The sequence below is a fragment of the Marmota monax genome, unplaced genomic scaffold (genome assembly GCF_021218885.2).
Source record: "Marmota monax isolate L192 unplaced genomic scaffold, Marmota_monax_Labrador192_F-V1.1 WCK01_AAM20220418_F8-fsc00035, whole genome shotgun sequence".
Taxonomy (NCBI): domain Eukaryota; kingdom Metazoa; phylum Chordata; class Mammalia; order Rodentia; family Sciuridae; genus Marmota; species Marmota monax.
In genome coordinates, this window is record NW_026691961.1 from 15,951,526 (window position 1) to 15,978,392 (window position 26,867).

Genomic DNA, 26,867 nt, shown 5'->3' on the forward strand with positions numbered 1-26,867 from the left:
AAACGTGCCTGATAAACAGCCTTTGGGGGACCAGAGGTGGAGCCCAGGGCATTCAGCACTGAGCCACATCCTAGCCCTTTCCGTTTTGTTGACAGGATCCCACTGAATTGCTGAGGCTACTTTGAATTGTGATCCTCCAGCCTCAGCCCCCTGGGTTCCTGGGAGTGCAGGCTGACCGCTGTGTCCAGGGAAGGAACTTTCTCAGTCAGCTAGACGCACTGGCCTGGGGGACGTCCATGGCTGATGCATTTCAGCTGGGCTCTGGGGGTGGGGGGGGGGCGGTGCTGGGCCTTGTGCACTTGAGGGACGGCTCTGCCAACCCAGCGATACCCCAGCCCTTATTGGTTTTGAAACCAATAACACCTGCTCCCAGCTCAGACACCTTCACGGTCGGGCTGGAAACTTAGAAGCCGCCTGGGCCCACCTGCTTGGGGGCCTCCAGAGGAGCCAGGAGCCAGGGGGGAAATGAAATGCATTTCACAGGCAGAAGCCGTCCAGGGCTCCAGGACAGCCCGGGTCAGAAAGGAACGGTCACTGTGCCTGGGAATCTCTGGAAGCAGTTGACGAAGGAGAGATTTCCTTGTGACTGAAAAATAAAAATCACCATATGATAATGGCGCTGCCATCAGGAGACTGTCTCAAACATGGGGAAAGCCCCCCTGTGCGCGAAGCCATGCAACTCACTCCCCAGCAACAACCGTGCGAGGTGAAGTGAGCGTCATCCCAGGGTAGACAAAGTGGAGAGACAGAGAGGGTAGGCCACTTGCCCACAGACACACAGCTCATGGGGATCCTGACCCAGCCTGGTTCCAGAGTGCCTGCTCTTAACTCTGGAGGTTGCTCAGAGGTCACGGTTTCCCCTCCATCTTCTCCCCCGTCTCTGCCCAAGGCCCGAGTCCCTCCACCATCCAGTCTCACTGAGCCAAATCCTGGCCGTCTTGCTGTCACCGTCTTCAGACAACAGAGTCGCATCCCAGGGGAGCCCTCCACGCAGTCCCAGGTCTGAGGTCTGGAAGTGGGGGAGGCCACGTCCTCCGGGCCACCCCGCTGCCTGCTGGGGTCACATCCCCGAGGCTGCCCGGGCCGGCCAGACAAGGACCCCCACGGCAGGGCCACAGGGACTCCGGGACTCGGGGTCACGCAGCACCAGGACTCGCAGCCAGGCCCTCGGAGATGCGCCGGTACTCTCCCCCCTGTTTCCCAGGCCACAGCTAGTGTCCTGTCCCTCCTGGGGCAGGCCCTGGGCTGGCCATCACGCACAGGCCACGGTCCGCGGGATGAGGAAGCCCTTTATTTCTGAGATTCATTTTAAGAGCCACTTTAAGTTCTCAGGAGAATCAAGAGGAAAGAACGGAGGCTGGGGAGTGGCTGGGTGGGTGGAGCGCTCCTAGCACGCGGGAGGCCCGGCCATCCCTCATCTCCTCCGTCCAGAGTGGGGCTCACCCAGGTCCAGGGTCTCCACCGGGACTTGCTCTTCAGGTTGGAGGTCCTAAGAATGTGGAAGAGTGGGTGTGACAGGTGTGACAGGAGTGTCACGGGCCTACCAGGACCCAAGGCCGCCCCGGTCACCCTCCCTCCCCAAACGGGCAGCCACTGCCCTGAGGGCCTCGCCTTGTCCAGAACATTCGGGGCAGCACAGACGGACGGGGCCTTTTCAGAGCAGAGAAGCCTTGAAGCGTGAGGGATGGCCATGGTGCAGAGCTAGGGACGTGGGAGAGAGCGCCATGGCCCCTGGGCAGAGAAGAGCTGGCCAGCAGGGGCAGAGCCAGCCGCTGTGCAGGGGAAGGTCTCAGCCCAGGGCTGGCCCTTCTGCACCTCTGACAGGGAGAAAGCTGCTCCTAATGGGCTGTTGTCACAGCGTTGGAAAGCCCTGGGGAAGCCAGTGAGGACTGGCTCTTTGCTTCCTTGTTCAGTTAGCTGTGTGACCTCAGAAACGTTCTTGAGCTCTCTGGCTTATTCACTGATTGGGGAAAAAATAGGGATGATTTCTTTGCAGTGCTGGCGATCGGACCCAGGGCCTTCTGTATGCTAAGCAAGCACTCTACCACTGAGCGCCACCCCGAGTCCTCACTGGCAGAATAAAACGGGTGGAAATTACAGGCAAAGTGTCTTTCGGCTCCACATAACCTGCAAGTAGCAATAAAGAGGCAGAGAGAAACCAAGTGCGCGTACGTCATCACGTGATGGAACGGCAACAGCGAGGCGCATCCTTGAGACACACCATTCAATAAGGAAGCTCAGGAGCATCCTTCACAGAAAAATGGATTTGCTTCGTGCTAGAAGAGGCTCAGCCCTAGGAATAAAGGAAATGCAAATTAGAGCAACCAATGTGCTGCTTCAAAGGCCGAACACACCTACCGTTTGCTCCAGTCTCCCTGAGGTTTTTGCCCAAGAGAAAGCGGGTGCACAGGGACTCCTGAGGGGGCATTCACAGCCGCTTCAGTTTGTATTTGCTCAGAGATGGAAACAGCCCAAACACCCACCGACGGGATAAACCAAGTAAGGTTCATCCATGCAGCAGAACACGACACAGCCATGAAAAGGAGCAAGACTTGGGAACATCCCAGGAAGGGCTCACTGGGGGATTAAATGGCCATGGGAGGTGTTCCATTTGACCCTCTCTGCCACTCTGCCATGATGGTGACCCATAAACACGGGCCACTGCCCCGGGCACCCGCAGACCCGCTTACTAATTGACTAATTCCTGGCGGACATTTCTCAAAGATCAAGGACCCAGGACGCGGCTGAGCTCCAGGGGACGCCCCCAGGAGCACGCCCAGAGGCAGGCGCCAGCCTGTGACCACTCACCACCAGGGCAAGCAGGGGGCTGGGGCTGGGACGGCGGCCCTGGAGGGTCAGGTGGGCTCTCCAGAGGCGCAGGGCTCACTGTTGGGGAACCCCAAGTAAACGGCTCGGGAAGTGGGGGACAGAGGGGCACCAGGATCCGAGGCACTGAGCCAGGAGGATCCAAGCTCCGGGCCAGACCAGTCTCCAAAGATAAAGAGGCAGGGTGCAGCCAGCGTAGGGCACTTGGCAGCCTGCAGGGGGCGCTGGGCTGCCTCCCGCAACCCGCCAAGGGCCCGGGCCGTTTTGTAGGGGGAGGGGCACTTGCTGGGCCAGAGAGGGCAGGGGCCCAGGGGGTGTTCTTCTCTTCCCCCCATAAAAGGTGGACCTAGGGTCGTCGGCACCAGAACTAGGGGCGCAGCCAGGCAGTTTGGGCCTGAGCCTCGCCCCGCAGCCCGACTGTGCACCCACCTGGAGTAAGGAGAGCCGCTTCCCAGAGGCCAGTCTTCCCCACCGCCAGGATCTGCCCTCGAATCCCGGGCAGGCTTTATTGGAAAGGCCCTCCCCGACCCACCCGCCCCCGGCCGCTCATTGTTCCCACCTGGCCCAGGGGAGGGGCGTGGGCACCCCAGGTGTGCCTGGGCCGGCCTGGTGTCCCCAAAGTCCTTGATAACACCCCCCTTCATCTTCAAAAGCTCCTACCTGGGTTTATCACGTGACTTTAAAAAGAATATAGAAGCTGTATAACAACAGAAAGTCTTAGTGACAAATACCGTTATTTACTTTTGAACAACTAATGAACAGCAACTGGAGAACGGCGGCTTTTCCCCCCCAAGCCGGGCCTTGTTAGAGGCGTGACCACCCACAGCTGAGTGGAATACTACCTGGGCGTCAAAAAGGACGCAGCCCTGATTCAGGCTGCGGCTGGGACCACACGCGAGGACATCACCGCACGATTCCATTGGCATAAAGTGGACAGAACACAGCGGTGGGGTGGGGCAGACAGGGGGTTACAGCTAACCAGCGCAAGAGTGCTTCTCTCTCTTCACTGAACACCGTCTGGGCCTTCGATTGTGCTGAGGTGGCCTGGAACTTGGGGTCCTCCTGCCTCCACCTCCCCAGTGGCTGGGCGGCAGGCGAGGGCCACCACAGCAGCGGGCTCATCAACACGCTCTTGGGGACTCTGACCCTCCCAGGCACTCATTCCTCTTACCCAGGACCCAAAGAGAAGGCCTTCGGCTGCATCAGTGCAAAAATCGTCACCTGCCCCGTGCAGTGGTGGTGGCACACTCTGGTGACCCAGTGACCCGGGATGCAAAAGGGTCTAGGGCTGGAGCTGGGGACAGAGCAGTGGCAGGCGGGCACAGCCCGGGCTCCGCCCACCGTTCCCGCCCGCGGTGCGGTGCCAGGTCCCTGCAGGCTGCCCTGGGCACAGGCGAGCCCCTGCCCCCTGGCACCTGGGCTGACCCGGGTCGGGACGAGGCCCAGCGAGGGGGGTTCTCGCGCCCCTGAGGCGGAGCAGTCTTTCCCCACTGGCTTCACCTGCCTGAAGCCGCCGTGGGCGGGGAGGCCGGGCCAGCTGCTTAGCCCAGCAAGGAGAAGGGACACCCTGACACCCACGAGACCCGCCACCTGCCGGTGACTCACTGATTTCCCCACAGGATGGCCCGAGGGCCCCTGGACGGTGACCACGCTGGAGGTCCGGGGCTTCCGGGGACAGGGCCACCCCAAAACAGACACCCGCAGACACCCCTCGCAGGCACACCCCCTTATCCGGGAAGATACCCGTCCCCCCACTCCGACCCCGTGGGGACGCCCAGCCGGCACGTGCCACCTGTGTGCTCACCACCTGCTCCCTGATCAAACGACCCGACCGGAGACTTGAGACAGAGGAGGCTCCCCACAAAACAGGGAGGACAGAGAGAAGACCAGGTCGGAGCAGGTCAGCTGCCAAGAGGGCTGTCCCTGGGGCTGTCCCTGGACGGGCGCTCCCTGCAATCTCCCTCGCGATGCTGCAGCCCGCAGATCCAATGCCACCGTGGCGGTGACGCGGATGTCACTCGCTAGGCTCAGAGGGCTGTGCTGTCCAGGGTCAGGGTTCCTGGGCAGAAGCGCGAAGCCCAGCCCACCAGGTCCCTCCTGGAAGGGGGGGTGGTCCTTCAGCTTTGGTTTCAGACACGAACTTGAAGTCACAGGAGCGACTCCCTTATCTAAATACTTGTCAACATCGACTTCCAGGTGTAGGTGGACACAGCACAACGCCCTCGTTTTCCTGGTGCTGAGCCAGTCCAGCCCCTTAGGGGACGACTTTAGGAAGCCTTTGTGCCTGTGATCCCAGCGGCTCGGAGGCTGAGGCAGGAGGACCTCAAGTTCAAGGCCCGGGCAACTTGGAGGTCTCAAGATTTAGAAAAAGCTGTTTGTGTTCTCGCCTCCGCCCTGTTTTACGCCCTGGAACCGTCCCGCAGTGACACCCACCCTCCCATGAAGCGGCTGCCAAGTGCCACCACTTCCTGTTTTTCCAAAATGTCCCCATTGGGGATGGCGAGGTCACCATGCTCCCGGGAGTTCCAGAGGGGGTCTTCACCCTCCAGGGCACACATGGGAGAAACCGAGACCCTCCGGGCAGAGGAGGAGACCGGGCGGGTGGGACTCCCGCTGCGGCCCGTGGAGTCACTCGCCCCTGAGATCACCTGTCACGGTACCTCTGCCAGCTGCCACTCCTCAGAGAGAGGCCATGACCCCAGTCGGAGAGGGAGAGACGCAATCAGACGCCGCCAGGGACAGCCTGCCCTGATGGTCAGCCTTCGAGACTCCTCTGCGTGGACACCGAGGCCATCTCCAAGGATGAAGGACGCATGGAGGGTGAGGAGCCTCCAGCCGGCTACCACTCACGGTGTCCCTGCGGTGTCCCTGCGTTGCGCCCCCCCCCGGGGGGCTTCTGGCTTTGGGAGTCCCTCCCCGTCCCCCACCAGCTGCCCAGTCCCTGCTGTATCTGAAGCCGGGCGGACAGGCCAACCAAGGACCACCTGAGCCAGGAGACTGGTTGACCTTGGCCTTGGCTCCTCCTGCCGGGCTCCCGTGTCACCCCAGCACAGCGTGGGACCTTCTGGAAAAGGCCGAGCTGGAGACAGCGAGGTCCCCGGTGGCCGGGAACTGGAGAAGGGGGACGGACGGCAGAGTGGAGGGTCTTCAGGGCAGGGAGCATGTCACACCCACAGGACACACACCCAGGCTCAACCCTAAGGCCAGCCACGGGCTTCAGATGGGTGGACAGTATGTGACCTAACTGTCACTTCTGGATGACATGTGACAGCCACATGTCCATGCAGGGTCAGCAGCTGTAGAGGAACAAGCCGTGGGGCTGTGGGCAGTGGGGTGCAGTCCCTGAGTGGGGACAGGGTTCACCGTCTGTTGAAAGGGAAGAGGCTGGCGGGTGAGTGCTGGGCGCAGGGTACCATGCACAGGCCTGGGTCCCACCCCACACCAAAAAGGGGGCAAGTCCTTAGATAGGGGACACCTTCCTAGACATGAGGGACCCTGCCGGGCTGCTCCTTGGGCTGTGAACTGGTTTGTTTCTTTTTAATTGCTCTAAATCTCGTTCCTTTAAAATTCTGAGATTAAACAAATAAAACCCTGAACCCACTCCCGGCCCTCGCTGGATCCTTTCCAATTCCTTGTGTCCCTCTGGTCACCCCTGAGCAGGCCTCGGGGAAGGCCACGCCAGGCTCCCTCTGCCAGGCTCCCTCTGTGCGGACGGAGGCCAAGCTCGGAGGCCAAGCCCGGGAGGCTGCGAGGCCACGGTCATAAAGAGTTGAGCAACGTGTGGCGACGGGAAACCAGTTGTCCCAGAGAAGGCATTTTCCTGGCCGTGCCGTGGGGGTGACAGGTGACGGCCACTTGTGGATGAAAAGGCAGAATTCTTCTTTGAGGTCCCAGTAGGTAAGTTGACTGTGACCCGGTGTTGGCATCGGACTGACCCTAAGGTCCCCAAGAAATGGTGGCCGGCCGGGGGGCATTTTGATCCCCAGATACATAACCACGACCGGTGGGGGGACCTCACACTCAGGCCCAGGGCCCCCCTGAGGCCTCGCGGAGCCTCGAGGCAGCTCCTGATCTGAGGACGCCGCCTGGTGTGAGTCGGCTGGAGGTCACCTGGGCACCGTGAGGTCACCTGGGCACCGTGAGGGGAACAGCCAACTCTGCGAGCCCCAAATTCTGTCCAACCCAAGGCCACACCGGCACATGGGGCCTGGGGAGCAGCCGTTCTCCAGAACCGGGAGTCGGGGTCTTGATGACAACTGAGCCACACCCAGATGCCATCATTTCCCTGCCCCTTCCAGAACGACTCAGGTAGGAAAGGGAGTGGGGGTGGTGGCCACGGGCTGGCCGGTCCAGGGCCCGCCTCCAGGGTCTCACCACCCAGATCAACTGACAAAGCGTCTTCTGTTCAGGGCTGAATGCAGACGGCTCTCCGTGTGCATCTCATTAAACCCAGAGCCACGGCTGGCTGCCATCGTGGCCAACGTCCAGCCTGACGCGCTGGCACCCGGCCCCCCCCATCTTGACGCGGGGACATCCAGCCAGTCTCAAGTGCGGTTCCCGAGGACTTTTCCGCCGTCACAGAGCACACCAGGGCTCTCTGCGGCAGCCCCCGGAGACCCACAGGCACTTTCCCTTCCCAGAGGAACCGATGGCAGTTCACGGACGAACCAGAGACTTTATTGCATTGAAAGCCGAGAGCACAGGGAGCGACGTGGGGGCCGGTGCTCGCTGAGAACAGCGTGGCGATTCCTGCACGCTCAGAATTCACACACACACAGAGCCATGTCACGCTGACTGTCCACCGAGGCAGATGTCCCTCCAGGCCTCGGTTTGCTCTCCGGGTGCCAGTCACGGGAGGGGACCCGGGGCCTGAGAAATGACCCCCTCTGCCTCAAGGTGTGCACCACAAGGATGACACGGAGGCCCACTCTGACCTGCCGCTCAAACCACATCCCCCGATGTGAGAAATGGTGTCCACATCCCGGGCCCGAGGTCTCAGCCCGGCAGCACGGGCCTGTGCCACGTGGCCTTCCTGCATGTCGGCCACACCACGGGGAACCCCAGAGGGGGCCCCAACCACAGGAAGCCCGTAGACAGTGGAGAAGACGACCCCTTCTTTGTCTGTTTATCAGAAAGAGGTGGTTCACGCCCTGGTCCCGGCTCGGAGGTGAGGCAGGACGCTGAGGCAGCAGTTCAAGGCCAGCGGGGCAACCCAGGGACACCCGGTCTCAGAACCAGAACCAGGGGCACCCCCTCTGGAAATCATGCCATCACATAGTTACAGAAAATGGTTCTATAAACCCTCCTTCAGGATCAGGTTCAACCAGGCCCCGTGGCGCACACCTGCCTCCCAGGGGCTGAGGAGGCTGGGACAGGAGGATCGTGAGCTCAAAGGCAGCCTCAGCAAAAGTGAGGCGCTCAGCAACTCAGTGGGACCCCGTCTCTAAATAAAATAGAAAGTAGGGCTGGGGACGGGGCTGAGTGGTCAGTGCCCCTGGGTTCAACCCCCAGTGCTCTCCCCACAAAAGTCAGGTTCAAAGTGTGGGAAGTCCAGGGAGGTTGAAAACCATCACTACGATCAAACCACGCCACGGGACCCTCCTACGACGTGTGTGCACCAAGATCTGCACCAAGACACGGCACGGCAGGACAGGAAAGCCTCGTTTTTCTTTTATTTTGCATTTGGGGCCTCGCGGTGTGCCTGGTGGGCGTCAATGGCCTTTCCTTGCACTTAACAACAAAAGATTAAGGAATTAAAGTGAGTTGACTGTAAAGGAGTCTGCGATTACGGAACCTAAAAGCCAAGCCATGAAGTTGTAAGGCAAGATCCTGTCCTCGAGGAGGGGAGGCCGCTGGGCACTGGGCACGGAGCGGGCAGGACAGTCTCTCAGGTAAGGCAGGCGGGCTTCGGAGTTGCAGCCACCGCCAGAAAGGTCACTGAGGCAGGAGGAGGAGCCAGCCGGTGGCAGATCACCAAGGGATGGCGGGCGGCCGGCGGTCACAGCCATTCGGGACGACCTGGGGTCGCGGGCTCCCTGGGACCAGCCAGCTCCAGGTCACCGTCTTTGCCTGTCCTGGGCGGACTCCAAGCAGCAGTTTCTGGGGTCTGGAGATCTGGACTTTTGTGACGTTTTCCCCCCAAAAGAAGAATCAAAGGTGGACTCTGCGGAGAGGAGGCCGGGCAGCCTCTCCCAGGGTGGCCTCCTGCGGCACAGCGCACGCTCTCCAGGGTGCCCAAGTCCTACAAGCGCTTGTAGGTGCCCAGGAGGGCTTTGCAGTTGGGACAGTAGTGGTCCACATCCTGCAGGGCGTCCACACAGAAGGGGATGAAGCAGCAGCCGGCCACGCACCTGGGGAGACAAAAGGAGCCACACGTCAGCAGCCGCGGCAGGTGGGGTGGTGCCCGGCGTCCTGACACCTGGGAACCTGGGGGCACTAAGAAAGGGGGTCATCCGAATGGGCCCTCAAACCCAGTGACGGGCCTCCTGGGAAGAGGAAAGGCTCAACGGCGCGGTGGCACTCCTGTAAGCCCAGACTCGGGAGGCTGAGGCAGGAGGATCACAAGTTCAAGGCCAGCCTCAGCAATTCAGCAGAGAAGAAAGGCCAAGAGACACAAAGGCCCGACTCCAACAGTGGAGGCCGAGCCTGGAGTGTAGCAGCCACAGCCAGGAGCACCTGGGCCACCAGAAACGGGGGGCGGCGGGGGCAGCTCTTCCCCAAGAGTGGCTGGAGGCAGCGTGCCCTACTGCCATCTTGACTCTGGGCTTTCGGCCTCCGGGATCGTGAGAGAGTAGTTTAAGGGTCTGTGGGGGTCAGGAGACTCCTACATCAAGCCACACCACGCCTCCCCGGGGCCAATTTCCAAATCTGGGAGCATTCAGCATCTTTCAAAATCTCAGATGGGAGGTCGGTGATCTGTTTTTGTTTTTGTAAAAAGCACACAGTAGGTGTTGGGGACTTTTTGTTTGTTCATGGTACTAGGGCTTGAACCCCGGGGTGCTCTGCCACTGAGCCACATCCAGCCCTCTCTATTTTATTTTGAGGCAGCGTCTTGCTAAGTTACTGAGGCTAGCCTCAAACTTGTGATCCTCCTGCCTCAGGCTCCCAAGTCACTGGGACTACAGGCCTGCACGGTGACACCCAGTGACTCAACTCGGCTCTGGAGCAAGAAAACTGCCGTAGGGAATCTCCGAACAAGTGAGGCTGGCTGCCTTCAGACAGACGTGGGCCCATTTCCAGGCCCAGGTCCCATCCATCTCTTCACACAGCAACCAAACCAAGATCCCAATACCACCTCGCAGCCCAGGTGACCGCAGGTGACCACCGTCCACACACACAGCAGGACTCCTGCAGCCTTGGAACCAACCCGGTCACTGCCAATCACGAAAAGACAAACACTGTGTGATTCTGCTGCGGTGGTCAACGCGGTGGTCACATTTAGAGGCAGAGGATAGAAAGGCAGTTGCCAAGTCACCAAAAATGTCGATAAAATTCAACCCTTGGCAGGAAGGCAGAGCCGGGTTCTAGAAACGTTCCGAGGAGGAAACCGTCTTGTGAAAGACTCTTCCTCTTTCCTCCCTGCCTCAGAATACAAAGTTCAAATCCAGGCAGCCACACCACTTGGAGGTTACGCTACCACACATCGCAAGGCAAGCTTACAGATGGGGAAAGCCAGCACAGAGAGGCACAGTCACCTGCCCACTGTCACACAGCTGGTGTGAAGGGGTCTGGCCCTACTCTGCCACATTTAAGAAGAAAACAGAGGGAGGAACAGAAAGTCGGTGTCAATCTCGAAAGCGAGATCACAGAGGCTGACTTGCAATCTTCATTTCTATTCTGTGTCTTCCTGTTTTTAAAGATGATATTTCAGAGGTTTTTTGTTTATTTTAGGGGTTTTGGCTTTGTTTGTGTGGGGACTGGCACTGGACTCAAGGGAGCCTTACCACCCTGAGCTACAGGGTCTCTCTAAACTGTTCAAACCTCACTAAGTTGCTGAGGCTGCCCTTGACCTCCTGCCTCAGCCTCCGGTCACTGGGATCACAGGCACGCACCACCGTGCCGTGCCGGCAAAGTTTCATTTTACACAAACACCCCGAGGTAATGGACTTTGTAGCATTTTCTGTCCAGGGAGGGAAACCCACAGGCAATGGGGGAGCGATGGGCAGGCGGGGGATCAGATGGCAAGGGTCAGGCTGGTCTCCCAGCAGGGCATGAGCTCAAGGAAGGCAGTAAGCTCTTGGGGCTGCGAGCCCCTCTTTGAAATAAGGAAGAGAAATACTGTTCCTTCCTGCCCTAATGTCACAAGCACACGATGAGGAACGTGGCAGTTGCCCAAGAGCAGAGGGCTCCTGAGAGCAACTCCTACCACACTCCTTCAGGGGAAAACACGGCGGTGGTTTCCCAAGAGCCCCCGTGGCCGGGAAGAGGCCCGGTACCTGCTGGGTGGGGTTCACGTGTTCCCTCCAATTCCTCTCCAAGAACAGACACAAGGATCTTCAGATACGACGCCCTCGGAGCAGGCGGAGTGCTCACTAATCCCCCGCAGAGGCAGCGGGAAGAGTGGCCAGGTGGTGGAGGGACAGAGTTCTGAAGGCCACTAGACCTGGGTTAGTGCGGAGACCCTTAGAGCTTCTCAGAGTCAGCAGACCCACTATCAGGTGGGTCGTGAAGTTCTAGAAGAATCAGAAACCCTAAGGGCCTCACCCTGCGCAGATGTGAGCACTGCTGGGTCCCTACTGCAGGAGGGGCGGACGCTCAGGAGCCCGTGGGTCCTAGTGGGTCCCTACTGCAGGAGGGGCGGACCCTCAGGAGCCCGTGGGTCCTAGTGGGTCCCTACTGCAGGAGGGGCGGACGCTCAGGAGCCCGTGGGTCCTAGTGGGTCCCTACTGCAGGAGGGGCGGACGCTCAGGAGCCCGTGGGTCCTAGTGGGTCCCTACTGCAGGAGGGGCGGACGCTCAGGAGCCCGTGGGTCCCTGGTGGGTCCCTACTGCAGGAGGGGCGGACGCTCAGGAGCCCGTGGGTCCCTGGTGGGTCCCTACTGCAGGAGGGGCGGACGCTCAGGAGCCCGTGGGTCCTAGTGGGTCCCTACTGCAGGAGGGGCGGACGCTCAGGAGCCCGTGGGTCCCTAGTGGGTCCCTACTGCAGGAGGGGCGGACGCTCAGGAGCCCGTGGGTCCCTGGTGGGTCCCTACTGCAGGAGGGGCGGACGCTCAGGAGCCCGTGCGTCCTAGTGGGTCCCTACTGCAGGAGGGGCGGACGCTCAGGAGCCCGTGCGTCCTAGTGGGTCCCTACTGCAGGAGGGGCGGACGCTCAGGAGCCCGTGCGTCCTAGTGGGTCCCTACTGCAGGAGGGGCGGACGCTCAGGAGCCCGTGCGTCCTAGTGGGTCCCTACTGCAGGAGGGGCGGACGCTCAGGAGCCCGTGGGTCCTAGTAGGTCCCTACTGCAGGAGGGGCGGACGCTCAGGAGCCCGTGGGTCCCTGGTGGGTCCCTACTGCAGGAGGGGCGGACGCTCAGGAGCCCGTGGGTCCCTACTGCAGGAGGGGCGGACGCTCAGGTGCGGGGCTCCCAGCCGGCGGGGTCTGCACCCCGTTTCCCACGGGGTGGGTGCAGCCCAGGGGAGGAGCGACGGCCTACGGGGCCAGGCCCTGGGTCCACCGCAGCCGCGGCCGGCCCCGCGCAGGACTCACCCCAGCAGGCACAGGCTCCCGCAGGAGAGCCAGGTGAGGGCGCCCGCGTTGTAGGACAGCTGGGTCACGATCATCTTGCTGCACGACGGGCAGCACATCTGGACCGGACGGTCGAAGAAGGTCACGGGCTGCTGCACGTAGACGGTCTGCACGGCAACTGTGGGGAGGAGGGAGACACCTTGGCTGGGCTCCAGGGCGGCCCACACAGCTGGCCACGCCCCAGAGGCGGAGACGCAGCTGGCCACGCCCAGAGCCACGCCCTCACACCTGGCCCACCCCGGAGGCTGGGGGGTCTGTCCGCTTGCAATCGGATCAGCTAAACGTGGTCAGTCCACGTGGTGGACATCAGCTTCAAAAAAGGAGACTCCCACGTTCGCTGGCCACAACGTGGATGACCTCCAGGACATCGGGCAAGGTGGCACGAGCCAGCCACGACAAAATGTCGTGATTCTACTTATAGGAGGTCCCAGGGCAGTCAAATACAGAAGCGAGGCTCGGCCGTCGCCAGGGCCCCTCGGGCAGGACAATAAATATTAGTGTCCAGGGGGCATTTCGGTTTGTGGAGATGACCAGTCTGGACACAGGTGGTCTGGATGGCCGCACAACTCTACCTGAGGCCACAGAGCTGCCTCCTAAAGGTCAAGGATTTTGTGTCGTGGAGATTTCACAGTAAAGGAGGAGACAGCGGGCAGTGGCCACACCTGCAATCCCAGAGGCCGAGAGGTAGAGGCTCAGGACCACCCTGAGCAACTCATCCAGGCCCTCAGCAACCGAGTGGACCTGCCTCAAAATAAAAAATAAAAAGGGCTGGGGGGGCTGGGGGGGAGAGCACCCGCTCCAGTCCCAGGTGCCACACACACAAAACGTAAGGAGGCGGTAGAGGGATGGGGCAGCGCCTAGGACCTCACTCCAGGGCTCTCAAGGCCTCACCAGGAGACGAGACCGCAGGTCCTCCCACTGACCTGTCCACAGAGTCCCCGAGAACGGCGGGATCCCGGGCCCTGCCCCAGGTCCGCCCGATGCAGTGCACGGGAGCACCCCCCGACAGGCGTGTGCCACCAGGCCGGGCCTCACAGACCCTTGATGGGAGTCCAAGGGTCGATGACGGGGCAGTCGTTAGAGCAGGGACCATGCACCCAGCTCTGGGGGGGGCTGCAGCCCGGGTCACGAGGGGAGCGTCTGAGGTAACGTAAGGGACACATGCACACGCACGTGGCCGTCAGAAGACGGCTCTGGGAAGGGAACTGCTACGCACTCAAGTTATCAGGCCCGACTCTCTGGTCAAGTGACTTCTTCTTCTCCTTTTTATATCCTTAGGAGGCCACGGGTGAGGCTGCTCGGGGGGACTTAAGGACTGCCCAGAGAGCACTGACCTAGAGCGAGGTCCTCCTCCCAGAAGAGAGCGCTGAAGCCTGCCAAGACGACTCACTATTTTTTTGGTTCGGGAATAAGTTATTTATCATCACCACAAAATCTGTTCCTTTACTCATTTTTGGTGGCACAGGGATTGGACCCAGGTGTGCTCTACCACCAAGTGACACCCCAGTCCGTTTCTTCAGTCCTGATACAGGAGCTTGCTAAGTTGCTGAGGCTGGCCTGGAATTTTCCATCCTCCCGCCTGAGCCTCCCAAGCTGCTGGGAGGACAGGTGTGTGCCACCGTGCCCGCTCATCACGGTGTACTGATCGCCTACAGTGGTCACTTGTCCTCTTCCCCAGTACAGCTGCCTGATGCACAGGTAAAGGCTCTCCCTGGGCTCAGGACCCTTATTTCCTTCCTAACATCCCACTGAGGTGGACACTTGCCAACGCTGCCCTACAAATGAGCAGCTGACAACGTTCAGTGACCTGGGCAGGCTGACCCTCCCCTCCCGCTCCCTGGATCAGACCTGGCGCAGGGAGCCCTGCAGGGCAGCGGAGGAGGGTGCTGCCCACCCGCCTCTCCTGGGCCACCTCAGCCTTGCTCCTTCCCACGCGCCGGCCTAGGGACACCCTGGCCTAGGGGACAGTCTGGCCTAGGGGAGGGGGCTCTCAAGCCCCAGCAGGAAGAGTGGGTCCTTAACCACAAGCTCCCGTTCCCAAATCCCCCTGGGGTGGCTGGTGCGGGGGCAGGTCGGAGAACTCCTGGGCCTGGGGAGGCTGAGGCCCTGACTACCACGTAGAGAGGGGAGGGCTGGGCTGGGCTCTGAGGTAGAGCGCCCACCTGGCACGGGGGCACCGGGTCGATCCTCAGCGCACCACAGAAACAGAATCAAGGTATTGTGCCCACCTACAACTAAAAAATAAACATAAAAAGAAAAACAGGGCTGGGGTGTGGCTCGGTGGCTGCGCGCCCCTGGGTTCCACCCCAGTTCAAAACCCAGGGGCCTCGCAGCGTGGGTCTGAAACCCCACGTGACCTCTCGGGGTCGGGGACGGAGTCACCTGCCCAGCACTGCACTCTGACCCTCCTGATCCTAGGCCACAGGCCGGGGGGAGAGCTCGGGACAGCAAGGGGGCCACGTACTTGCGTTGGCGTTGGGGACGGGCCCGGGCTGGGTGTAATACGAAGGCGGACTCATGCCCTTCCCATCCGGGCCGGCCACCAGCCCCGTGGTCGGCCCAGGCACGGGCGCAGGAGGCGTTGGGTAGTAGCCATTAACAGCCACCGTCTCTTCGTAGGACGGGGGTGCGGTTGGTGCCGAGGGCCCAGGGGCTGCCTGGTAAGGTCCTGGAACCGACATCTTATCTAAAACACAAACAGAAGACACCAGGTGAGAAGTTCAAGGGCCGTCCCCATGCTATGAAGAAGTGACGTGTCCAGCCTTGTCCAAGAGCAGGGGCAGTGTCCCTGCAAGACCCACGCTCTCCACGAGGGCCTCCAGAGGCAAGAGCAAAGTCAGCATGAGAGCCTCCGCGACCATGACCACAGACCACCCGCCATGAGAGGTCGCCGTCCACACCTGGCACCAGGGACTGAACCCAGGGGCACGCACCACGGAGCCACGACCCCAGCCTACTTTCATTTTACTTGGAGACAGGGTCTCACTGAGTTGCTCAGAGCCTCACTTTTTGCTGAGGCTGGCTTTGAACTCATGATCCTCCTGCCTCAGCCTCCTGGGCCTCTGGGATGACAGGCGTGCTCCACCGCGCCTGGCCGTTTCTTCTTATCTATTTTTTGTAGTGGACACAGTGACTTTATTTTTTTATTTTATGTGGTGCTGAGGAAGGACCCAGGGCCCGCACGTCGAAGCGAGGGCCCGGCCTCTGAGACCCAGCCCCCATTTCTTCTTTTAACCCCGTGGTTCCCACTAATTCTTTCAAGTCTTCCAAACACCAGCCGCAGACTCTCCAGGTCAGAGTGCCGAGCAGAAGGCCCATGTCCCAAGTGCACGGTGCCCAGGAGACGGGGACCCGTGGGGGGACCCGTGGGCGCGCTGACAGTCTACGGAGGTGGAAGGGAGTCCTGGGGCGACTCAGGTTTGCTGGTGCAGATTCAGGCTGTGCCAGGCGACGCGTGCCCGCCCTATTCTGCACGTGGGTTTTGAAAAAGCCGACACGCCCGCGCCAGGTCCACTCAGGGAAGCAAGCCCCGGGCAGCTGTGAGGGCAAAAAAAAAAACGGTCTCCCACCCTGGCAGAGCGGCTGCCGCCTAGAATGACACCCCTGGGCCAGGGTGTGTGGCAGCTGGAGGGGACAGTGCTGGCCTTTGTGTGGCTGTTCTCCCAGCCGGGCAGGGCCCAGGGCGCTGTGTGAGAAGAGCCATTCAAACGTGTCTCAGGAGAGACGGGAGCGGAGGGCGGGCGCCTGGGCGCGGGGCAAGCCTGCGCCTCCCCCCAGTCTCGGGAAGCCCAGGGGGAGGGGGAGAATCCTGGAGGAGCCTCCTGCTCCAGGACCTGCATCATCTCCAGCTGTGCTGGCTGGTGCAGTGGCAGCCACAAGGTGTGTACGTGTGCCCGAGACGCGGCCAGTGCATCTGAGTTTGAGTGATTTAAATTTAAAAACTGGGGCTGCGGGTGTAGCTCCGTGGTACAGGATCAACCTAAGGGAACCCGGCACCAAACACCCAACGTAGTACTCAACCCTCGGAAAGCTCCTCACCTCAGTCTGGACAACCTGGGTGGGCGAGCTGGTTCTCAACAGGGAGTCTGGGGAACTCGGGGCTGGGCTGGCGCTCAGGGGGAAGCGCTCGCCTTGCGGGTGGGGCACGGGGTTCGATCCTCAGCACCACCCATAAATAAATAAGACACTGTGCATTCACCTTCACTAAATAAATGTTGAAAAATAGAAATTAAATAAGTCTGGTGAACGCTTGAGCACAGGCCAAAAGCTCCAACTTGACGTGGGGTGTCGACGTAGATCACACCTGGGCTCTGAACTCCACAAGTTGGTGTAGCAGACCCAGTGACTTGGGAAGCTAAGGCGGGAGGATCCCAAGTTCCAGGTCGGCCTGGGCGGCTCAGTGAGACCCAGTCCCCAGAGGAAAGACCCAGGGGCTGGGATGTGGCGCGGCGGTGCAGCGCCTCTGTTCGATCCCCAGTACCGGAGGACGATGATGCTTTGTGTTGGACCCTAGTGTAGGTCCACGGAGGTCTGTGAGACATACTGTCAACCTCACCTCTTCCCGGGGCCTCTTTACAAAGCGCCTGTTAAACACGTCGCGTCACCGTCGTGTCTGTTCACAAGAGTGCTAAGAGCCACGGGAGCCATGGAGGTCACAGAGGGACTCAGCCTGGGAGGCAGATGGCCAGGTCTGTGAGAGAGGCAGGGAGGCCCCCAGCCCGGGTGTAGACGGGGCGACGGGCCTCGGGTCCGCAGAGGAAGACGGCAGAGGGCAGAGGGGGACTTCCACAAGACCACAGGGGAGGCGGGTGGCGGCTCGCCCAACCGGGAGCACAGCCACCCGCCCCAGAGCCATGTCCCAGCGGGCGCAGCTCCCGGTGGCCCCAGCACCACGCTCCCAGCGACGGCCTCGCTCAAGTTCCCAGCCCAGGAGCAGGTCAGCGGCCACCTCCCTAGCGCTCAGAGCCGTGCAGGATGCGCGTCCCTTCCTGTCACAGGAAGGCAGGCCCACACCAGCCCACGCGACTGACGAGCACTGAGTCATGTACAAAATGACAAGGGCAGATAAGGCCAGCGTGTGCCTAAAATATCACTGTGGCTGCGGCTGCAGGAGGGGACAGGGTCCCCGCGACCAGGCTGTGCAGACGGCGGGTCAACAGGCTCCCAGCTGCGCAGGCCGCCAGGAGGAGGGGACCCGGCCACCACTGTGTGACACCCAGGTGTGGGTGAAGGCAGGGTGAAGGCGGACGGCGCTCGGCTTCCTGCCCCGAGCACCCCCACCCCGTCCCACCTCTCTCTGGATCTCCGAGACCCCGGCCCTTCCCAGCTCAGCTTTGGCAGCAGATGCACTTACGATTCCAGAAAAAAAGGGCCACAGCCAGAGCTGTGAACACCCGCCCGCAGGCCTCGGCTGGTTTAAAAGCTTTCTAAATGAATTCCACAGCCTTCCTCCGCCCAGGCCCCGAAGCTAGGAACCGCTGTCCTGCCTGTCCCCGGCCACCACCACGGTCGTTTTAATTTGGCTTCCCCCAGGGGACGGGAGGCCACCTACTCACCCTCTCCCAGCCCCAGAAGGACCTGCTCAAGCCCTCGGCCAGGCCATCGTCCCCAGGCCCTCCCCAGGCTCCCAGGTTCCCGCAGTCACCACCCAAAGCCCTGAGGCCCAGGTTCAGGCCGGCCCAGGCCCAGGGCCCTGCACAGCTGGGTAATGGCTGCCCCTTTTCAGGACAGACTGGAGAAGGCCTCGGAACGGAACAGCACAGCCACAGTCCTGCCACACGCACATGCAGCCCCGGGACTCCCTTTGGTGGCCCAGCGGCAGGGCAGTCCCTGTGGAGTCCAGGTGGAGTCCAGGTGGCCACAGTTACGGGAGCCTCGTGGGGGAATAAAGGAACAAGGGTCTCCTCCGCCCATCCCAGTTGTCTGCCTTTGTCATTAGGACCCTGAGGTGGCCCTCCACTGTCCACCTAAAGAACAGACTCCGTGCCCAGCCTCCCCACCCCGCCTCCCCACCCCTCCCCAAAGTGGGAGAGAACATAAAAAGGGTAAGAGAGTCTGTCTTCTCCGTTTCTGGGCGACTCTTTTATTAGCCATTTCCAAATTTGGAGAGAGACATTCCAGATCTATTTTTTCGATATGGGAAACGGGACCAGAGGGACCCCAAGCCGTGGCCCCGGGCATGTGACCTGGGCAGCTGCCTAGCTGGGGCCTGCGCTGGTGGGACTTTCTCAGCCCAGGGCCACATTTCCAAGATGCCTTAGACCCAGAGGTTGGGGACCTCCGCTGCGGAAGAGGAGGCCCTGGTGACCCGCAGAGCTGGACTTTGACCTGCCGCCGGCCAGCCGCACTTTCCCATCTGCCGAGGCGGAGCTTGGAATGCTGAGGGCCTTCTAGGCAAACCTTCCCCATTCCAGCCTGGGCCATCTGCGCAAGGAAGGGCCCTGTCGTGGGTGGTGACGGGCTCATCCCAGGCCCTGGGGGACATCTGGGGGCGAGTGGCTCCCGGATCCTGGTCCCAGCAGTGTCCTCAGCCTGTGGGCCAGCTGCCACGCCCCAAGGAGAAAATCAAATTCCAATTTAAATTTAATTAATTAATTTAAATATAACTTGATTTCTGCCCCACAAGAGAAATGAAATACCTAGAAATCAGATTTTGCTGGGGAGAGCTGAGTTTGGGAGGGCCACACGCCACCGTCACCGTCACCGTCAAGACTCTGTCCACGTCGCCCACTGTCCAGGCACCCCTGCACTCCCTGGGATCCCCGCCGGGGCGCCTTCTCCTGGATTCTCCCTGACCTTTCATGGACGCCACCTGGTGTCCCCTACCTGTGGACATTCTTCTCCGGGCACCTCCAGTCTTTCCATGACAACCTCAGGAGTCTACAGGGAGCAGCAGGGACCGTCCCCTCTGCTGTCCTGGGGCCAACCACAGCTGGGGCTGGCTCTGTCCACGTCCACTCTGTCGCTGGGTCACGCCTTGGTGTCACCACCAGGAGCCCATCCTGCAGGCCAGGTCCTGGGCACCAGCCGGGAAGACGTGAGGCAAGCTGGGCGGCACCGTGCGGCCGGCCACCTCACCAGGCACCTGTCTGACTCCGAGGTGCTGGCCTGGGCAGATCTTCTGGCCACCCCTTTCTCTGCTCCCTGGATCCTCCAACGCACTAAAATGAAACTTAAAGGGCCCCTACTTCACCCCGAGGGGCCGTGTCGTCACCCCCACGGCAAGTCACCGAGACAGGACTCACTATGATCACCTCCACTGACAAGTGACAGAACTGGGGCTCAGAGAGGCCGAGCTTCTGGTCCAGTGTCACGCGGAACGTGAGAAGGCTGCAGCTGGTACCCACACCCACTCACCAGAGCGCCTCCGGGGGGTCCGCCACAGTGGGCAGGCAGCCCAGCACGTAAGCCCCCCAGGTCAGACTCCAGAGGGAACCAGGAGTGAGCGAAGCCCACCTTTCAAGTCCAGGCCTCCCCGCTCACCGCCTCCCAACACACAGGAGACGCGTTCACCGCAGGCTTCCACGCGCCCTGGACAGAGGGGACTAAAAAGACCTCCCAGGTGGTCACTGGGCGCTTTGCGATTCTAAATGGCCTCCTCCTAAACAGGAGCCTGGATCAACCAGGCGTGGACATTCACCAAGTTCTTTCAGGTCATCTACCTCCCTGCCGTCTGGTGGCAGGGCCGGGTGGCAGCTGTGATCCCAGCTACTCCAGAGCTCAGGCCGAGGACTGAGTTCAAGGTCAGCCTCAGCAACTTAGCAGGACCTTAGCTCTCTTGTAGAGTGTCCCTGGGTTCAATCCCAGTACCAAAGACAAAAAAGAAAGACAGACTCAGGTTATGCAGAACTTTCTGTACTAATTTTAATCTATAACTTTCCTATAAATTCAAAACTATTATGAAATTAAAGATTCTAAAAAACCACAACCAACCTTGTGATGTATATATATATATTTTTTTGGTACTGAGGATGGAACCCAGGGGTGCTCGACCACTGAGCCACATCCCCAGCCTTTTTTTTTTTTAAATATCTATTTTTTTGATTATAGGTGGACACGATATCTTTATTTTATTTCTGTGTGGTGCTGAGGATCGAACCCAGTGCCTCACACATTGCTAGGCGAGCGCTCTACCTCTGAGCCCCAGTCCCCCGGCCTTTTTTTAAAATGTTTTATTTACAGACAGGGTCTCACTGAGTTGCTAAGTGCCTTGCTAAGTGGCTGAGGCTGGCTCTGAACTCGCAATCCTCCTGCCTCAGCCTCCCGAGCTGCTGGGATGGAGACAGGTGCCACTGTGCCCAGCTCGTGATCCCATTTTTCATCCGTTCCTGTGGAAGAACCCCACATCTGCAGCTGGGGGTGCAGATGGAGCACACAGGCCTCCCCCAGGGCTAGTGGGAGGTGCCACAAGTCCTCTGGCCCCAGAGCTCCCCTCCAGCAATCTGCACCGAAGGTGACCCAAGCCGGGGGCAGTGACACAGTGCCTGACACAGTGCTGGGCGCTGGGCGAGGCTGCTGATAACAGAAGACTGGAGGCCACTGTCCTTCAGCAGGGCCGGCCGGTCAGCTGACCCCGCGAACAAGGAAGAGTGGAGCACGAAGAACTGCTCCAGGCAGAGGCGGTCCCTCCTGCAGGCCGTCCCCTGGAAACTCCAACAGTGTGGGGACACCCACCCTGTGTGCCCTGCGCGGCTCTATAGGACAGGTGTGCAACACCCCGAGACACAGGAGATGGCGCCGGGCTCAGGAGCCAGGAAGACCAAGGACACCCACTGCCCCGCCCTCCCTCTAGATCCTTCCTGGCCCTGGTGAAAGTGAGGTCACCACAGCCCTTCGTCCCATGGCTGGGTCTTATGTCCCTACCCGGCACCTGGCCTGGGTACCTCCCTGTTTGCAGAGTGACTAAAGCTTCTAATCACAGCTGGCCTTCCGGGTCCTAACTGGTTCCACATCCGCAGAGCCAACCAACCGAGAATTGAAAATATTTGGGAAGAAAAAAAAAATCGGTACTCAATGTGTTCAGGCTTTTTGGTCAATTATTCCCAAAACAATGCAGCATAAAGCTATTTACCTTGATTTTGCATTGATTACCTATTATAATCACCTTCATTATAGCGATCTAGAGCTGATTTAGGGCAGACAGGAGTGTGCGTAGGTTATATGTAAATACTTTGTCATTTTACTTAGTTATTTTCCCAGGGGTGCCCTAACACTCAGCCACATCCCCAGTCCTTCTTTATATTTTATTCAGAGACAAGGCCTCACTGAGTTACTTAGGACCCTGCTAAGTTGCTGAGGCTGGCTTTGAACCTGCGATCCTCCTGCCTCAGCCTCCAGAGCCCTAGTTCTTTTTACTTTTTATTTAGAGACAGGGTCTCACTAAGCTACCCAGGCTGGCCTTGAACTTTCCACCCTGCCCCAGCCTCCAGAGTAGCTGGGATTCCAGGCCATTTTATATAAGGGACTTGAGTGCCAATGGCCTTGGGTACCTGAGGGGTCCTGGAACCCACCCCCTGGGGATACAGGGGGGGGGGACCGCTCTGTCTGCTAGAAGGAGCGCGTTCTACCATTCCCACTGCAGGCAGCACCCCAAATCTGCACTGCAGCGCCCCGTTATCAACACAAAGCTCTTCTTCTCATGCTTTGGGCCACCTGGGATGTGGGAGCCATGTGGGGAGCAGTGAGCTGACAGGAAGGCATGGAAGGGCCACCAAGGGGAAACTGGGTCAGTAGTAAGAGCGCTGGAGGCCCAGGGCAGAGGGAGGCAGGGAGCCCCAGGGCAGAGGCCCAGAGGCGGCACACCAGTCCTCTGGGGCCAGAAGCCTTGGGAGACCCCAGAAGGATTCTAGTCCAACCCAAGAACCAGCAGCTGAAGAGCAACTTGAAACCACCCCCCAAAAAAGCACTCGCTCCTGCCAAGAAGGGGAGCTCAGAGCCTAAAAATAAGCCTCCAGACCCAGAGAAACCACCCACAGCAAAGGCACCCAGCAGCGCGGCAGGGAAACACACATCAAGGCTGGGCCACGGCTGGGTGCCCTCCAGAAGGGCTCAGCACTGGGCGCCCAGTCCCCCCACCTGCAGACCACGGACCCTGCAAACACTACCCCAAAGCCTCTGACCTTCTGAGATCAGCCCACATTTCTCTCTGAGACAGACAGAGAGATGGAGAGAGAGACAAGGAGGGAGGAGGAGGAAGAGCCGCTGGCTCTGCCTTTTGTGGTCTGTCCCATCCCTGGCTCCTCAGCATCCAGCCAGGGGCCAGGGGCCGCCCCACCCCAACCTGCTCTACAAAGCCTCAGAGGACTTGGACCCCAACAGAACCCAGGGATAGAGGTTCCATGGACAGTGTGAGCCACAGTGTTGGGCTCAGAAGAGACCCAGGGCCTCTCTGACCGCCTCCTGCCTGCTGGCTCCCTGGAGGCCCGGGGAGAGGCTCTCTCTGCCTGGAGTCTCCAGAAACACTCAGAGACCCGGGACCCCTTCCCAGGAACCTCATCATCCAGGAGATGACATCAAGGAGATGTCATCACAGAAGTGGACCAAAGGTCAACACCACATGCAGAAGGACTTTGTCACGGGCTGTCACCTGCTCTTTAGGCCCACCAGCTCCCCAAAATCGCTCCCCCTAAGCTGCCACTGCCCCTGCCCCGAGGTCGCACAAGTTTCTAGATCTCGGAGGGCTGCTGGGACCCTCCCCCTGCTCATCCTAAGCCTGCAGACTGTCCCCTGCGGCTCTGCCTGATGCTCGAGGTATAGACCCTGGACCACGTCCTGCCTCCTGAGAGGGAGGTCAGCAGGCCAGGGAGTCTGCGCCCAGCAGGAGCATCTGCTGACTTCCACAGCTGGGCCGAATTCCACGTGACCACGGGCAGTCCCCTGGGGCAGCTTTGAAAACGATGGAAAAGAGCTTTGCCCTCAGCAAGACTTAAGGACCTGCGAGACCGGGAGGGGGCAGGGGGCAGGAGGGGGGGGTCAGAAGGACGAGGGGGGGGCAGAAGGACCAGGAGGGGGCAGGAGGACGGAGGGGCGGGGGGGGGGCAGGGAGGCAGGGACCGGGAGGGGGGAGGAGGACCAGGAGACTTAAGGACCTGCGAGACCGAGACCGGGAGGGGGGAGGGGGCAGGAGGGGGGGGCAGAAGGATGGGGGGGGGCAGAAGGACCAGGAGGGGGCAGGAGGACCAGGAGGGGGCAGGAGGACCGGGAGGGGGCAGGGGGGGCAGGAGGAGGGCAGGGGCAGGAGGGGGGGGCAGAAGGACCAGGAGGGGGCAGGAGGACCTGGAGGGGGCAGGGGGACCTGGAGGGGCAGGCCCCGCCCACCCGGCTCCGATTGCTTCCCGCGGGGCAGCCGGCTTCCCTTCCCGACCACGTCCCCCCCACCACGTCCCCCGGGAAGGGTCGCACTCCGCGTGTGGCGCTGCACACGGGACAGAGGGGCTCCAGGTGCCCCGCGACGTCCACGCCCCACGTTCGGGCAGGCACAAGGCCCTGGGTTCAAGGCCCAGCACAGGAAAGGACAGTGTCCGCAGGGCGCAGTGGCCGGTCTCCCAGCAGCTCTGCAGGCAGGAGGATCAGGAGTTCAAAGCCAGCCTCAGCAACTCAAAGAGAACTTGTCTCTAAAGAAAATTTAAAAAGGGGGGGGCTGGGGGGGCTCAGTGGTTACGTGCCCCTGGGTTCAATCTCCAGTACAGAAAAAAGTGTCTAGTTTTTAATGGAGGGGAAAACAACTCTTCCTCAAAGACCGACTGAATCATCTGTGTGGCTAGCCCTCCACCAGAGGGAACGGGATCTCTCACCAATCTCTTGCCTCCCTCTGGAGACCAGGCTGGACTAAGTGGCTCTTACAAGAAAATCACCTATGAAAAGGGACAGGGGGAGTCCTATGATGGAGAAACTGGCCAAGGCCACCTTACCCTGGTAAGGAAGGCAAAGTCCCTGGTGATGCCTTGTGCACATCACTATCCTGTCCCCTCTCATGGGTGGGGAAAGAAGGGGATCTCACCTCTGTGGTCTTCATCCCCAGCACTCAACCCCAGTGTACTCAGGAGAAGAAACAGAAGACAGCTGGGTACAGTGGTGACCTGGCGCAGGAGGCCAAGTCAGGAGGATTGCAAGTTGGAGGCCAGCCTCAGCAATTTAGCAAGGCCCTATGCAACTTATCGAGATTCTGTCCCAAAATAAAAAGGGCTGGGGTCATGGCTCAGTGGTAAAGCACCCCTGGGTTCAATTCCCCCATACCCCAAACAAAACAAATCATACAACCCAAATTTGAGGGACAGCCCTCATCAATACTCCCCAAACTGTCATGGTCATGAAGAACAGAGAAGAACAGAAACAGTCACGGCCACAGAAACTGGGAGACAGAATAACCAAAGGCCCTGCGGTTCCCGGACAGGACTCTGGCACAGAAAAACAGAAATGAACACTGGGAAGTGCGTGGGGCAGGAGGTCCTCTCTGTATTCACTGTACAGAAGTGAAAACTATCCCAGCGTTAAAACTTTGTTGCCGGGGGCTGGGGATGTGGCTCAAGCGGTGGCGCGCTCGCCTGGCATGCGTGCGGCCTGGGTTCGATCCTCAGCACCACACACAAACAAAGATGCTGTGTTGGCCAAAAACTAAAAAATAAATAAATATTTTTTAAAAAAAGTTTGTTGCCGGGCGTGGCAGTGTACACCTGTGGTCACAGCACACAGGAGGCTACGGCAGGAGGACTGCAAGCTGGAGGACAGCCTCAGCAATTGAGCGAGGCCCTGTCTCAAAATAAAAAGTTAAAAGGGCTGGGGACGTGGTTGATGATACAGCACCCCTGGGTTGAATCTGCAGTGCCAGATAAATAAGCAAGACTTTGACTACCTCCAGGGTCACACTTCTAAACACTGGAAACAATAAGGTGAACTGGAAGAGACTGCTCTCATCCAAAGGCATTCAAGCTCAACGAAAAATGAAAACTTAAAGAACCCAGGGCCTTATGCATGTGAGGCAAGCCCTCTACCAACTGAGCTCTGTCCCCTGCCCTCAGTATTTTAAAAGTATACTTTGGTTAGATGCCAAAGATTAAGTGGGGGAGGAAGGGAAGGATTCTAACTTTTGTGATTGAGGAAGTAAAAAAAAAAGAAAGAAAAAGAAAACCCAGAATTTCAGCCAAAAGGCAGGGTTTCCAAGGACCCTCCAAAGCTGGGGACATCACCCATTTCCGTTCCCCCACAAACTCTCAGTCAAAACCCCCACAAAGTCGCTGTGGCCACATGTGGGTGGTAAATGCTTCTATAAATACAGCCCCTGCTGCCTTCTAGATTCAGATATCAGATCAACACACAAAAAGGCCAAGGCCTTCGGGGAGATAAAGCAGCTTTTTAACCACCAACTTAATCCTCTAAGATCAATTCTCCCAGAAAGAAAAAGAATGATTCAGTTCCACTGGGCCCTGCTGCCCCCCAGCCCCAGAAAAGAAACCCCAGGCAGAGTCCATGAATATGCAGATGACAGGCATGACCCCAGGAGAGGGAGGCCCTGGGCAAAAGGAAGACACCCCCAGGCAAGCGGTCAGCGCTCAGAAAACAGCCTCCTTTGTAAACAAGGAGGAGGATGCTGGGGAGGCCACCAAGGTCTGGTCTTTCAGGATCTTTCAGGGAGAAGCAAGTTCTTACAACAATGTGAGCAGATGGATCCCGGCTAGGATGAACCCTGGGCATCTCCATATTGTGCAGAGTGAAATCAAATAGGGTCTAAAATTCTGCAGCCCAGGGCCGCTGGCTGGTGATCTCGAAAACACACAGATTTCTGCAATGGAATTCAACCTGCGTCTGGTTCCAGGGACGTCCAGGGAGTGAAAGACACTGACCCTGAAGGAGAAGGAGGAAGGACCAACACCAAGGGGAAATGGGGCTGCCCGTCTTCTCTGGGGAAGGGAGAGAGACACTGCTTACCTGACCCTAAACAGATTCAAATTCAGTATCGATGGCAAAAACATGGACCTCACAGTGAAATCCTTCAGAGAATTCGGTGCCTTTCCGCAGGGCCAAGCTTAAAGCCGGGCTCCAGCGTGGCCCAACTACAGATCACCCTGATCTGTGGAGTGGAAACCGGGGCCACGGAGCTGCTCCTACAATCCGAGTGGGCCGCTTCCCTCTGGATTCCTGGTGAAACCACACCCCCCTTTGCACGTAGATGATGGCTTCTGATGAAACATGAGTCAGCCTGCAGCAGTACGACCCTGCATACCCTGGTGACAGTTACATGGAAAACAAGCACAGAGACAAAAGGCAGAAGCCACCCAATAAGGGAGCGGTGCCGTCTCATGCACGTGGTGAGAGTAGGCT

General features: G+C 59.6%; 1 protein-coding gene and 1 long non-coding RNA gene across 2 annotated transcripts in view; both read right to left on the reverse strand.

Moving 5' to 3' along the window:
* Positions 1 to 1,269: 1,269 nt before the first annotated feature.
* On the reverse strand, positions 1,270 to 3,296 carry LOC124093282 (uncharacterized). The gene is made up of 2 exons (XR_006851903.2): positions 2,173 to 3,296; positions 1,270 to 1,489 (listed from the first exon to the last, which is right to left on the reverse strand). It is a non-coding gene; the product is annotated as an uncharacterized LOC124093282 (long non-coding RNA).
* A 5,178-nt stretch (positions 3,297 to 8,474) lies between these two features.
* Litaf (lipopolysaccharide induced TNF factor) overlaps positions 8,475 to 26,867 on the reverse strand; it is a 30,582-nt gene continuing 12,189 nt past the window's right edge. Inside the window, exons 2-4 of the mRNA XM_046445671.2 lie at positions 15,016 to 15,237; positions 12,513 to 12,669; positions 8,475 to 9,176 (exon numbers count right to left, since the gene is read on the reverse strand). Of these exons, the coding sequence (XP_046301627.1) occupies positions 9,068 to 9,176; positions 12,513 to 12,669; positions 15,016 to 15,232 (483 nt within the window). The 5' untranslated portion in view covers positions 15,233 to 15,237 and the 3' untranslated portion in view covers positions 8,475 to 9,067. The remainder of the gene's footprint in view (positions 9,177 to 12,512; positions 12,670 to 15,015; positions 15,238 to 26,867) is intronic.